At 42.1% G+C, this 14,451-nt stretch overlaps 1 protein-coding gene across 1 annotated transcript in view; it reads left to right on the top strand.

Moving 5' to 3' along the window:
• The window catches only part of LOC128027277 (dihydropyrimidine dehydrogenase [NADP(+)]), a 154,596-nt gene that overhangs the window by 63,250 nt on the left and 76,895 nt on the right, over positions 1-14,451 (top strand). Inside the window, exons 6-8 of the mRNA XM_052614718.1 lie at positions 4,525-4,721; positions 6,256-6,337; positions 8,285-8,372. Of these exons, the coding sequence (XP_052470678.1) occupies positions 4,525-4,721; positions 6,256-6,337; positions 8,285-8,372 (367 nt within the window). The remainder of the gene's footprint in view (positions 1-4,524; positions 4,722-6,255; positions 6,338-8,284; positions 8,373-14,451) is intronic.

Genomic DNA, 14,451 nt, shown 5'->3' with positions numbered 1-14,451 from the left:
TCTGAATGATCTCAGGCCTACACAGAACCTGCATACTTGCTCTTTCCGCTGTGCTTCGATCCGTGTCTCACAAGTAAAGATCAGTGCCCCTCTTTACATCAAGCAGCTCTATCCTTCTAAGTAGATCAGAGAAGAGGCTGCCCCTGGCAGCTTCAAATTTGTGTGTGTCACTATGGCTGCACTCAAAGACTGGCTTCTGCCCCTGTTCAATCACGGAAGGCGGCCCCACTTCCCTTTGCTCATGTTTCTCTCCACCCAGTTACCCCGAAGAAAACAACGACGAGCTTGCGGGTTGAACGACCATACTCGAGCAATCCTTGACACACATGGGTGTTTAATCTGCCAGTGTGTATTACAAATGACGATCAGTGCACCTTGTTATACGAGCAGCTTAATCCTCTGATGCAGATCAAAAATGCGGGCAGCTTGCCAATTGTATGTGAGTCGCTGAGCCCCGCCTCCCCCACTCTTGTGTTTCTCTCTTCCCAGTTACTTGGAGGTAGAAATGGCAGATTCGCGGGTATGATCGTTCAGGCTTGAGTGATTTAATGCCGGCAAAATCCCCGCTTGCATCACTCTCCATGCAGCTCTTTGATCTGGCAGTGTAAGGATCACTGCCCCTCATTGCCGAGTGGCTCAATCCTCCAGGGTGGTTTGGAGCACAATGCTGTCACCAATGACTCAACATCACTGACAGTTTGTATATGACTGCGCCTCTCACTGACTGCTATTAGAGTATTTAGTCTAACGAGGAATTTTCTAATAGCATTTTCAGGTAAAGCAAATTCCCTCTTCTGAGTGTGGGGTCCCCATACAGTGACCAGCCTCTCAATTAAATCCAACTCCTTGTCACATGGGCTGAGGCCTGACAGGCCATCCCTGTAGTGCCAAACTGGGTGTTAGAGACAATAAAATGGGGTTATTCACTGCAATTCTCAGCCGCTACTTCCCTGAGGCCAAAAACAGATGGTGGCCTTGGGCCCATCCTTGATCTCAAACACCTGAATCACGCCCTCATGAAAAGGTTGTTCAGGATGACTACGCTGAAACAGATCCTTGCACAGATTCACTCAAGAGACTGGTTGTTTTCACTGGATGCATAATTTTTGCTCTCCCCTTTGAGACAGATGGGAATCTGCATTCTCAACTACCTCGACAACTGGCTCCTTCTGGCCCAGTCAGAGGCAGAATTAATATCACACAGGATCCTCCATTTCAGCCATTTGGAGTACCTGGGACTCAGGGTCAATTTTGTCAGAAGCTCGTTGTTCTCCAGCCAATGAATATCGTTCCTGGGATCAGTTTTAGATTTAGCCCAAATGAGAGCTGTAGTTGTGCTGGATCGAGCTCTGACTATACAGAGACTGTAAAGCTCATTCAATATTGGTTTCCGATCGCTCACTCAAAGCATTTCAGAGAATGCTGGGCATCATGGCAACAGCATCGCAAGTGCTACAGTTGAGTCTGCTCTGTTAGCGCCCCCTTCAGCGCTAATTTAGATTTTTGATTTGACAGGTGCTGTCATTTTTGCAAGAGCTGCTGCATAAGGGATGCTTCTCATGCCCTGATCTAGGGCCAATAGGTTGGAAGACACAATGCAGTCATCTGTTTTCTAAGGGGTGCCAGGAGGCTGAATCCCTCTACCATCCCTTCATGGAATTTCCCCACAGTGCTGAGAGCCCTGAAGGGCCCCTCCCTCGAGCCACTATAGTCTGCCAGCATTCTGTCGTTATCGCTGAAGACTGCCCTGCTTCTAGCACTGGCATCAGTAAAGCAAATAGGGGACCTGCAGGTTCTCTCTATTAGACCTGCCTGCCTGGAATTTGGGCCTAACTACACTTAAGTCTTCCTGAAACCCAGGCACAGTTATGTACCTAAGGTGCTCTCCTCTCCATTCAGAGTACAGGTCATTACACTCTCCGTGCTTCCAGTCATGGTTGGTAAAACAGTCGTCTCTGTTAATCACTACGTGGGTGGAGTTTTGTGTGTCTCTCGTCAACACTGATCATTTCATGCCCTATATATTCTTTCATTTTTTGTTTGTCAGATCGTTGTTTGAAGCTCCCTATAGTATGCCTGGTTTCTCGTTCCCGTTCTTCCTGTCTTATCTCCTTGCTGGATCCTCACCCCTCTGGAACCCCATCCACTCCACATCGGATTGCTCATCTCAGTTCCTTCGTCACGCTGTCCTGCTGCCTCAACTCACCACCACTTCCTGGACACCTGTGACATCATCTCTCTTCACCCCGTTTGTTCCTGCTGTTTACCACTGTTCACTTGTGTGCTTCTCATTAAATATACTATTTTTTTTACAATTGCTTCCTCATCCTCCTTACCGTTACACTTCCTTCCTCTGAAGAGGACAGTGAGCTATCTCTGCTCTGCCCAGTCAGAGCAATGAGAATCTATATTGTCGGAGCAACTTTTTGTCTGCTTCCACAACTCCAATGTAGGGCTCCCGATCAAGAAGCAAAGACTCTCTAGATGGATTGTAGACAGCAACTCGCTAGCGTACTCTTCCTTGGGGCTTCAATACCCCATTAGAGTACCGGCCCACTTGACTAAGGGCATCACCTTATCTTGGGCATGGTCCAGTGGTGTGTCCATTGCAGATATTTATGAGGCAGCTGGCTGGGCCTCTTTTTAGCCTATGTAGCTGCACAACTCAGTCGTCACTTCAGTCGAAGTAACCTGAGAATCCTGTGGCGAACAACCTCTTATATAGCCAGAATGCCCCGCCCATTCTGGCGGGCTTTTGCAGGCTTGGCGGGCCTCGTTGCCACTCCACTGCCTAGCCATTGGTTTGTTTTTTAATACACTGCATGAACCACTTGACATGCAGTTTCACTGCATGAATGAAAAAGGCTCCAGTTCAGGCTTTTTCCCATATGCATCTAGCAAGATGGAGTACTCATTCCCGTATCTCAGGGAACCAAGGTTACATTAAGTAAACAAGTAAGATTTTCAAGTAAGGTTGTGTCCATACTCTGCTAAGACCCCATGTAAAAGTGAATTTAGAATCCGATGCCACCTTTAATGTTTCTGAAAGAGGTCTCCTGTGTTCACCAAGAATGCATTTATTTGATTAAAAATACTCTAAAAACAGTAATATTATGAAATACTATTACCATATTTTTATTCATATTTTTTATAAATGTAAATGTGAGTTATTTCTTGGAAGTTTTTTTCAGCATTTTTTCCAGTCTATCAGTGTATTACCGTATTTTTTGGAATATAAGTTGCACCTGAGTATAAGTCACATCAGTCCAAAAATCTGTCATGATGTGGAAAAAAACATAAGTCGCACTGGACTATAAGTCGCATTTATTTAGACCCAAGAACCCAGAGAAAACATTACCGTCTACAGCCACGAGAGGGTGCTCTATGCTGCTCAGTGGTAGACTATAGGAGCACTGAGCAGCATAGAGCGCCCTCTGGCGGCTGTAGACGGTAATGTTTTCTCTTAGTTCATTTCTCTTGGTTCATGTTAAATTAATTTTGATAAGTCGCACCTGATTATAAGTCGCAGGACCAGCCAAACTATGAAGAAAAGTGTGACTTATAGTCCGGAAAATACGGTAATTTCACTAAAATTAAAACATAATTAATGCATAACCTAGTGGCATTTTTCTTGTTAAAAATATGTTATGTCTAACGATACTTTATATTTTGTGTTCTAAAAATGTCCATATAATCACATGGTTATCGCTGGCAATTTTTTCCACATATGTTGTGTCAACAAATGGCAGCGTTTCTGTAGGATGACCCAGCATTACAATAACCTGCTTTCTTTATTTCTGAAATTTGTGTGTCTATCTGTCAAATGAATAGCTCTCCCGTCTTCACCCCTTCTTCTCTTCACCTGACCAAAGTGAATCTCTCCATTTTCAAATCCCCCTTCTTTAAAAAAAAAAAAAATCATTCTGAGAGGTCCAGAGAGTCCTGAAAGAGAACGGCAACTGTACCATCCCATCAGCTGCCTTGCCCCGTCACCTCTCACCACAGAGATGACAACTCCTCTCTTCTTAAATGTGAAAGGCCAGGGTTGTTTATCAACCTGTTGATTAGATAAGCCCTACACAGGGCCATCAGCTGCTGCTTGCCTCTTCTCCTCTCCTCAGTATGAGTTCGCAGACATACACAGACCAGTGCCTACATTAGTGTAAAGCAGGAACTGTACAGTACATCACATACAGTAAATCACATTATATGCCCAGGGTGGCTTCTGGTAAGCAGTCAGTTGAGATGAGATGATGCAAACAGGGCCTGAAAGGCTTTCTGGAGCTCAATAAGACAGGAAAGAGAATAAGGCAATCATGGCATAATGTTGTTTCATTTGGCCTGAGCAGATCTGTGCCTTTACTGTAAAAAGCTCTAGGGAGGTCAACTTTGAACTGTAATTTGCACATTGATAAATATTCCAGAGGTTGAAGTGCTGGGGAAATAGCATTTATGGAAATGTGTATTTTATGGAGCCAGAATAAAGGTGAAGTTTGTTAGAGGAATTTTCTGTGCTGTTTTCAGGTGTTCAGTAAGATGGGCATCCCTCAGATCAGGAATCCAGAGCTTCCCGCAGCACACAAAATGCCGGAGAGCTTCCACACAAGAATCGCTCTTATTGGTTGCGGCCCTGCCAGCATCAGCTGTGCCTCCTTCCTGGCTCGGTTAGGCTATGACAACATCACCATCTTCGAGAAACAGAAATACATTGGTGGCCTCAGGTAGAGTAAATGTTTCTGAATGTTTTTCTGCTAAACTAACGTTTATGAAGCACTGATCTTCTTAACCTCAGCCTGGAAAGACATTGTTTGTCTTGGTCTAGCTGGTGGAACACTGCAGTCATGTTGTTCTCTAGAAAAACATTATCAATGTCCTGTCATATTCATCTTGTCAGTAGTCTAGTTTTTGTTGACTGACTATATTGACTATAGATTGCTTAACTGTCAATCAAATAAACAAGCACTAAAATATTCATTATAATAGGCTTTTGAAAACAAGTAGACTTACAAAACATCAATATTCAAAAACATTTTATATGTTATTAGTATAAGGATATTATGTATGTTATTAATATTATTTTAAGGACATGCAAACTAATTATATAACTATTAATTGTGACTTTTGTTTATTTATTTGTTATTATCATTTAATGTCATTTTATCATTAATGTTATTTCTAAACATTAGGTATTGAAAATACCGTTCAAAGTTTGGGGTAAGAATTTTTTTAAATACAAAAGTTAATACATTTAATCAGCAATGATACATTAAAACATTTTTATATTACGTTAAACTTGTTTACATTGTTATTATTATTATTATTTATTTATTTATAGATTTTTTTTTCAAACAAATGCTGGTTTTTAGCTTCTTGTTCATCAAAGAATCCTAATTTTTTTTTATAGTTTCTACAACAATATTAAGGAGCACAACGTTTTAAACACTGATCAAATTAATGTTAATAATAATAAAACCAAATCAACATTACTGGAATGATTTCTGAAAGACTGGAGTAATGAAAATGTAGCTTTGCCATCAGAGGAAGAAATTACATTTTAAAATAGTAAAGTATAAAACATTATTTTAAAATGTAATAATAGTTTACAGTATTACTGCTTTACTGTATTCTTGATTAAATAAATGCAGCATTGGCGAGCATAATAATCTTCTTTTAATAATAATAATAATAATAATAATAATAACAATAATAATAAACATAAAAAATAAATAAAAACTTACAAAACCCAAACAGAAGTGTATATCAGAATATTTATCTTTTATTTATGTATTTGGTTTTGTGTTGGTAATATAAGTTGCTCTGTTATATGTTCCTCCTGGAGTTTTAATGAGTGGAACACATGCTTAAGAGCCAAGGGATTACATGTGCGATTTGGACAGGTGTTCTTTGTCCCTAAGGTTATTTACTGAAGAAGTCTGAATTATAAACCATCTTTTTATACCTAATATTATTATTTTAATCACACATGATGAGTAAACGATACCTTTCACTTGTGAAATGTTTTTGTTCACGCAAACATCGATTTGCATAACAGCAAAGCAACTGGACGTTATTCATTTTCAATGAGAAATGGCACAAGCATGAGCTAGAAAGACTGCTGATGAGACAAAGTTGAACAGAGCTTAGCAGACTGATCGATCAGTGCATCATGATCATAACTAATCAATATAATGCTACAAATATACAATTGCAAATATTAAAAGTTATGTTTATGTGTCTCCCTCTCTTTGTTTGCAGCACTGCTGAAATTCCCCAGTTCCGTTTGCCCTATGAGGTTGTGCAGTTTGAGATTGATCTGATGAAGGATCTTGGTGTAAAGGTACCAGTGAAAGAGAGATGGGGTGGATGCCACATCCTTCCAACCCATCAACAGCCAAATGTCATTGACATTAGTAACCATGCAGGGAAAAAAGCAAGCTAACAAAACACAATTAAAAGCCACATTAGTGAGGCAAGTGGCAAAGGCATCCATCTGTCCATTACCTGAGAGCTGTGATGGTGAGAAATGGCAATCGATAATCCTCATCCAGATCACCTGACCATGATTAATTTGATTTTAGTCTTGAGAGAGCTGGAGAGAGAGAAGGGGCAAGAGAAAGGATTTCTCAAACTTGATTGAGGTTGGTTAAGGTTAGGTAAGGGGCACACTAAGTCCCATATAATGACCTTCACATCAGCACTTTATTCATTTTCAGCAAAAGATTTAAATAATTCAGCCAAATTTCATTTCCAATTCGTTTAAATGTGAAAATGAATGCTGATGAGGATTCCACCATTCCACCATTCAACAAAAACACTGAATTTTACTCAAATCATTATTAAAAAAAAGAAATGTCTAAGTTCTCTTGGTCCTAAATAGAAGAGTTCATAAAAGTTGATTAGAAGTTCATAAAAGTCATCATTACAATCAAACACTAACATGCAATTATATTACTATTAATTGCATAGGTTTAACAATATGATAAATTATTTTATATTTGTTTTAGGATGACAAATCATTATCATATCATTTGCTTTTTCATTTATGATGTAAGTTGATATTAGATATAAACTACTGCTCAAAAGTTTGGGTATTGATAAAAGATGACAAATCATTATCATATCATTTGCTTTTTCATTTATGATGTAAGTTGATATTAGATATAAACTACTGCTCAAAAGTTTGGGTATTGATAAAAGGTAACTGTAAATAAATATACAATGTTAAAAATGTTTATATTTCAAATAAATTGTGCTGTTGATCTTTCTACCAATGAATCATGAAAAATGTTGCACAGTTATTTCCAGAAAATCTATAAAATGTATAAAAATGTATAAAGGGTCACATACATAACCAAGACATTCCCTTTCAGTCAATCACTTCAGTCAATCACTCACAAAAAGAAAGTGTGCATAAAAAATAAATAAAATAAAATAATTCCAACTTCAAACTTTTGAACAGTAGTTTATATATCGCATGTTATTGGATATTTAATTGTGCTGCTAATTTCCTCTGTCTTTACAATCTTTTAAACACTAATAACTTAATAAGGGTGTTAAATGTAATATTTAGCAAATATCAAAATGAATATACATTTTTAATACTTTATATTATAATGTTATGATGCAGAAATTCACATATAGCATTCAGAACAACTATTTAAATGTATTTTTTTTTTAACATTGTCACATGAAATAATAAACTTTTGACTATCGGTCGGAATTTCAGTTTTGGTCCATTCCTTTTCCTTTACCTTGCATATGTTAGTTTTTGTGATTAATGTCATGTAAGCATTCAATGTTGGCATCTTGACTAATTTAACTGGCTTTTATTAGGTGACAAAATATTGTTCAAACTGACTGGAAACACAGCCTTTAATGTCAACAACAAAATATATGGGAATATGTTGATAAATATATTGTTAGGTTTACTTTATTATTTGCTGTATTTGCTCTCTCTATTATTTGATTTATTTTCCCCTGCAGCCCGTTACCTTTTAAGAATAGACCTGTGACCCACCACTTGTGAACCACAGGTCTATTTGTCATTTGTACACCAACAAAAAGCGGTACAGTGACCATATAATTACTCCGTTTGCACTAATGTAACATTACTATACTCGTCTGTATACAAAGATTCCAGGATGATTGATGTAATTATATCCTGGAATTCACAGCAGTGTAGAATAATTGACGCTAACATCCTTTTTATGTGAATCATACAGACAGATGGAGGCAGCTGAGACAGATGCAGTGTGGATTATTGTTATTATTTTTTGCTCGACAGGTTGTTCTTGAGAAGGGATTGGGGCAGAATGGGATGACTCTGACCTCGCTGAAGGAGGAGGGCTTCCAAGTGGTCTTTGTTGGCATTGGTCAGTCCCTCTCTAGAGTTTCTTTTGCACTTTTTGTGTCTACTCACCTTACCTTTTTTTTCTTTATTTGAAAAACAAAATACATCTGTTTGTCATGTGCTTACTGACACCCTGTGTTGATAAACTAATTAGTCTCTGTGTTCTCCTCCATTGGAGGTCACTCAGTGAAGTTAAAACTCTGTCCTTGTTTTCCTTGATATCTGACTGGACTTTCTGTGTTATGCTCCCTTTTTAATTTTCTTTTTTTCTGTCTTCACTGTGACACTCACACTGCCCTCTTTGTCAAATGGAAAATTCATTATTCCAACCAGACTTAGGGCCCTATTTTAACGATCTGAAACGCAAGTGTCAAAGCGCGAAACGCAAGTAACTTTGTGGGCGGGTCTCGGCGCTGTTGCTATTTTCCCGGCGGGATAAATGGCTCTTGCGCCCGGCGCAAATCTAAAGTGGGTTGGTCTGAAGTAGCTTCATTATTCATAGGTGTGGTTTGGGCGTAACGTGAAATAAACCAATCAGAGCGTCATCCAACATTCCCTTTAAAAGCAGGTGCGCAAGTTCCATTATGGATTGCTATTATTATGGCGTATTTACCAGGCGCACGCCAGGAGCGGTTCACAGCCGAGGAGACTGATGTTCTTGTAAGAGCAGTGAAAGACTGAGAAGTTGTGTTGTATGGGGATGGGAGAATAATTAGCCTGAATAATTTGTAAGCTAGATTTATGCCTATTTTGTTCACATCTTCGTGGCACACCACAATGATTTCCGTCATCTCATATGTTAATATTTTTTTAGTATAACAATTTATGATTTGCGAAAATAACTGTTGCATCTGTGTAGATTACATGAGCAAAGTGTATGCGCGTTGTGCACGCTATACATTATGGTCAAGCATGCGCCCTTAAAATAGCATAATGAACAACGCGCAACGCGCCACTGACTTTAGACTAGGTTTTTTCTGGTCAGTGGCGCAATTGTTTAATGGAACAGCAAAATCTAGTGAACATGTTAGGAGTCATCCAGCCAGCAGCTCTACAGATGTCTGCTACCGAGGCGCCACAAACCAGTGCCCAGGATGATGCAACACCCCTGGTGGAGTGAGCACGCAGCCTGAGTGAACAGGTCACACCTTGTGCTTCGTAGGCCAAAGTGATGGCATCCACTATCCAGTGGGCCATCCTCTGCTTGGAGATAGCTTACCACTTCTGCTGTTCACCATAACAGACAGCTGTTTTGAGGTCCTAAAACTCTGATTTCTATATATGTACTGTCACAGTGTGTGTACAGGACAGAGCAAAGCAAGGTCTGGGTCTGCCTCCTCCAGGGGCAGCACTTGCAGTTCCACCAAATGGTCCTTGAAGGGAGTGATAGGAACCTTGGGCATGTAGCCGGGCCAGGTCTCAGTGTTGCACTGGAATCAACCGACCAAAACTGAAGACATGATTAATCGACCAAAAATACCTTGATCGAGACAATGCAGTCAGTAGTAGGGTTTTCATAGACAGAAACTACAACTTGACTTACCGCAAAGGCTTGAGGGGGGCAGCTTGTAGGGCTCTATGCACCAATGCCAAATTCCAAGAAGGAGGGAGGAAGGCCTAGGAGGATTTAATCTCCTGGCCCCCCTGAAAAAAACCTGTGGTTCAGATCATGCTTCCCCACCGACCTCCCCTCTGTAGGGTTGTGATGGGACTAAATAGCAGCAACGTAAACCTTAAGGGTGAAGGGGGACAGCCTACACTCCAAACCTTGCTGCAAGAAGAAAAGCACGGCTTTGACCAAATATCTCCTCAGAGATCTGTTTTTTCCCAGTCTCTGAAAAAGCAGATCCTTCGTAAGAGGAATCGGCCAGGGAGGGGCTGTCACAAGGACCATACGTTTCGGGAACCAGGTCCTGTCGGGCCAATATGAAGCCACTAACAAGACATGATCTTCATGATCTTGCACAGTGTCTGTGCAAGCAGGCTCTCTGGGGGGAACACATATTTGTGCAGGCCAGCTGTGTGCCAGTGCATCTGTACTGAATGTTGCCTTGGTTAGGGAGTAGAACCACTGGCAGTGGGTGGTTTCTGGAGATGCAAACAGGTCTACCTGAGCAACTCCAAACCAACTCCAGATCAGTTGAACCGCCTGTGGGTGGAGTCTCCACTCTCCCATAAGTGCTGCTCGAGACAGCTCGTGGGCTGCCCGATTGAACACTCCCGGGATGTGGATGGCACGAAGGGACCTCAGATGCTTCTGACTCAACAGGAGAAGGTGGTGGGTGAGTTACATGAGTGTAATCTGCCTTGCCAGTTGATATACACAAAGGTCACAGTGTTGTCTGTGTGGACCAGAACATCACTTGCCTCATCTGAGGCAGCTCAGGGCAAGGCATACTGCTAGAAACTCAAGGCAATTGATATGCCAATGCAGTTGGGGACCTGTCTAAACCCATGAGACTGTATGTGGCCCCCCAGCCAGAGGGCGAGGCATACTTGAACGCACAGCATAACTGGATACCCATTTCAGGGGTACTTCTGCCTGAAGAAATTAGGGATATGTCTATGGGCTGAAGGTTCTGCGGCAGGCCGGTGTAATCTGAAGCCGGTCAGTACCAGGTCGCCACGCCCACCTCGGGATTCGGCCATGGAGCCAGTGCTGAAGCAGTCTTATATGGAGCAGACAGAGTGGAACTACCGCGGCAGCTGCGGACATATGCCACATGAGCCTCTGAAAGAATTTCAGTGGGACTGTCGTCTTCCATGATAAATTCTTGAGGCAGTTCAGCACAGACTGAGCATGTTCCTGGGTGAGGTGTGCTGTCTGACTGACTGAATCCAACTCCATGCAAAGAAAATAGATTTTCTGCATTGGCATGAGTATGCTCTTTTCCCAGTTGATCCAGAGACCCAGCTAGCCAAGGTCTCCGAGCACCAGGTCCCTGTGTGCGCACAACTAATTGTGAGACTGTTCAAGTATGAGCCGATGTCGTCGATGCCAAATGTATAATGTGGACTCCCTCATTCTCTCAAAGGAACAAGGGCTGCCTCCACTACATTGGTGAAGATGTAGTAAAACCCAACCTCATATCTGCTGGAGGGACAGGCTTTATCGCGTTCTTTGCCAGTATGACTGAGATTTCTGCACGCAAGACAGAGGCATCGACAGTCTTGACTGAAGTGAAGCAGATGCCCCTGAACTTGGGGGAATGCCGGGCAAACTGAATTGCGTAGCCGAATCTGATGATCTGCAGCAGCCACCGAGATTAACTGGGGAGTTCAAACCAGGCTCTGAGAGACCATGCCAGAGAAACCAACGGAACCACCAACATACCACAGTGGGGCAGCAAGGTGGAACACAGGGACTCGACCCAAGGCCTGTGATAGCAGAGGGCGGAGTATGGGTTTGAAGTGTAGCACTTACCTGATTCCTCTGTATGTGGGAAAAAACACAGGGTCCCGGCTTGAGGCTTGATTGAAGTGACCCTGTGATGCACAGTTCACAACACTCCTCCACTTGAGACCCAGAGACTGAGAAAAACACTCTTTTAATGAAGTTCCAGCAGGCGGAACAAAAACAAAACTAAACAAAGGATTTTCCACCCGGCCTCCTCCAGGAGAGGGAGTACGGTGGTCAACATCTCCCCACTCTCCTCCATTTCCGGGTTGCCCATTTGAGGGCCACTTTCACTTACCAACAGGTTTAGTGGGGGCCTGGATGGGCTGGGCAACCTGCCTGTGACCGGCTCCACGACGCTGTCTGGTGGAAGGCAGCTGCTGCGTGGAAGTAGGGGTAGCTGCAGGGGTGGAAGCAGCAGGTTTCCTCTGGTGCAGGATGTGTTTAATCGCCTTTGTCTGCTTCTGTGCTGTTGAGAACTGTTGGGTGTGGCTCTCGACAACGTCGCTGAAAAGGCCGGTCTGAGACATGGGAGCATTCAAAAACTGCACCTTATCATGCTTCTTCAAATCGGACAGACACAGCCAAAGATAGCGCTCCTGGAACACTAACGTGGATATCGCATGATCCAGGGACTGTGCGGTCACCTTCATCTATCGAAGCGTGCGACCACTCTCATGCAGGTCAATGGCGTGAAGGGCAGAAACTGCCTCCCCACAAGCTCTGTAAGCATTGCCAGTTAAGCCTGTTCAATACTTACAGGCCCATGAGGGGAGACATGGATCACCCTGCAGAATGGAAGTGGCCATAGGACACAGTTGCATGGCCACTTGCCGTGCCACCAAAGGAAAGCGCATGCACCCCAAAGTGGCTCCACCATTGAGGGTGGTGAGAGCGGAGGAGCTAAAAGATTTGTTTTGGGTAGTAAAAGGTGGCTTCCACAATCTTGTAAGCGCCTCATGCACCTCTGAGAAGAATGGCACCAGCAGAGGGGGGCTCTGAAAACCAGCATGACCTCCACTGAGAAACCACTCATCCAACCTCGAAGTATTGGGATGCAGTGGAGGATTCCACACAAGCCCAACATTCTCGACGGCCCAGGAAAGCATAGCTGTCATCTCTGTCAAATCCGTCGCTATGATCCTCAAATCACCTCTTGACTCCACCGGACGCAGTCCTGCCCCAATTGCCGAGAAGGACACTGAATCACGGCAGAGGCAGAGGGACCCCGTCACGTTTGAGTCTGTCATGCAACTCAGAGACAATCATGTCCCCACAAATAGAACATGCGCCATCCACGATCACTTGCTCAACATGCTCTATTCCCAGGCACGTGAGATGGCGATCAGAACTGTCCCGAGGTGCCAGGTAACGACTGAACCCAGAAACGCACGGGTTATGAGCAATCTTAAAAAAAAAACTATCACGCGTGTTGCTCTTGTAGAGAAATGCTCTATGTGTTCTGAAGCACGCAGGGGAGCTGTCCACAGCACACTACTGATGTGGCTGTCTGCATGACAATGGTTTCTGTTTCCGCCATGTGACTGTGACCACCGCTGCTGTGCTTTAACGCCCGCACTCATTGGCTCTCTGTGTGACACCAAAGTAGAGGGCAGTAGTGAGCACTACCGCTCATCTCCGAAGCGAAAGGATGAATAAATGTGGTGTATTTGCTGCCTCTTATACTCGTACTGTGATCAGCGGCAGCTGGATGCAGTAATCACATGCCAATTTGCATTGGTTATTATCCCAATTCATCACTCATCATCGACTTGACTTCGAGAGTGACTGACTAAAAGGGAACTTCCATTATGTTGAGGCTTTAATAATGTCCTAGTCACCATAATAATGAAGAAAAAAAGAAAAGAAAAAAAACCCCAACATAACAGTATCTTAACAGGTCTTCATAATACAAATCCATTTGAAGCTGCATTTTTGTGAGGAATAGACAAAAGTTAGATCATCTCTAGCTGTCTAAAGTTCTTGAGAGAAGTAGCAAAGTCTGGTTAATAAGGAATTGTTAATTTGACTCAGATCTTTTCAATGAATCAGTTGATCCAGTTCTCAAGTCACAAAGTCACAGCGTGTACAGCATCAGTGAATAATGACTTCAATTTCAGTCAGAATTTCATCTCACAGATCTATTGTATAACTTCAGAAGGCTTAGAATGTAGTGCTTGATGTGTGTGGACCATTTTTGTGGTGCTTTCTGTGGTTGTTTTTGCAAGGTCTCCATTCATTCTAGTTTTAAAAAGATCGACTAGCACATTATTCAAAATACCTCCTACTCTGTTCTGTGTAAGAAAACAAGTCCATATAAGTGTGATATAGACACAAGGATGAGTAAATGATGACAGAATTTAAACTTTTTCAACTAATCCTTTAATGCTTGGCACCCTTTGGCATTTGTGGTTTCTTTACGCAGAAAGAAATGTTTTCATTGAGTCATTTTGCAATCTATTTTTATTAAAGTAAGAAAATATTGTGTGCATTGGTGTATTGATTTGATTTGAGGGATTCAAACAATCCTCGATGGTGACTGTGTACTTTGCACTTCTTTCTTCTCCTTATAATTAAAAGGAATTCGTATAATTTATTATGTTTGAATAGCACTACTTTTTGGTAGCTAAGCTTCATTGATATTGAGACAGGCGAGTCTCAGAACTGCTCTTGGATTTCTTTTTCTCAATAAGCAATAAGCTGG

This window comes from Carassius gibelio, chromosome A2, assembly GCF_023724105.1.
Source record: "Carassius gibelio isolate Cgi1373 ecotype wild population from Czech Republic chromosome A2, carGib1.2-hapl.c, whole genome shotgun sequence".
In the NCBI taxonomy this organism is placed as follows: domain Eukaryota; kingdom Metazoa; phylum Chordata; class Actinopteri; order Cypriniformes; family Cyprinidae; genus Carassius; species Carassius gibelio.
This window is presented reverse-complemented; position numbering and strand designations above follow the sequence as displayed.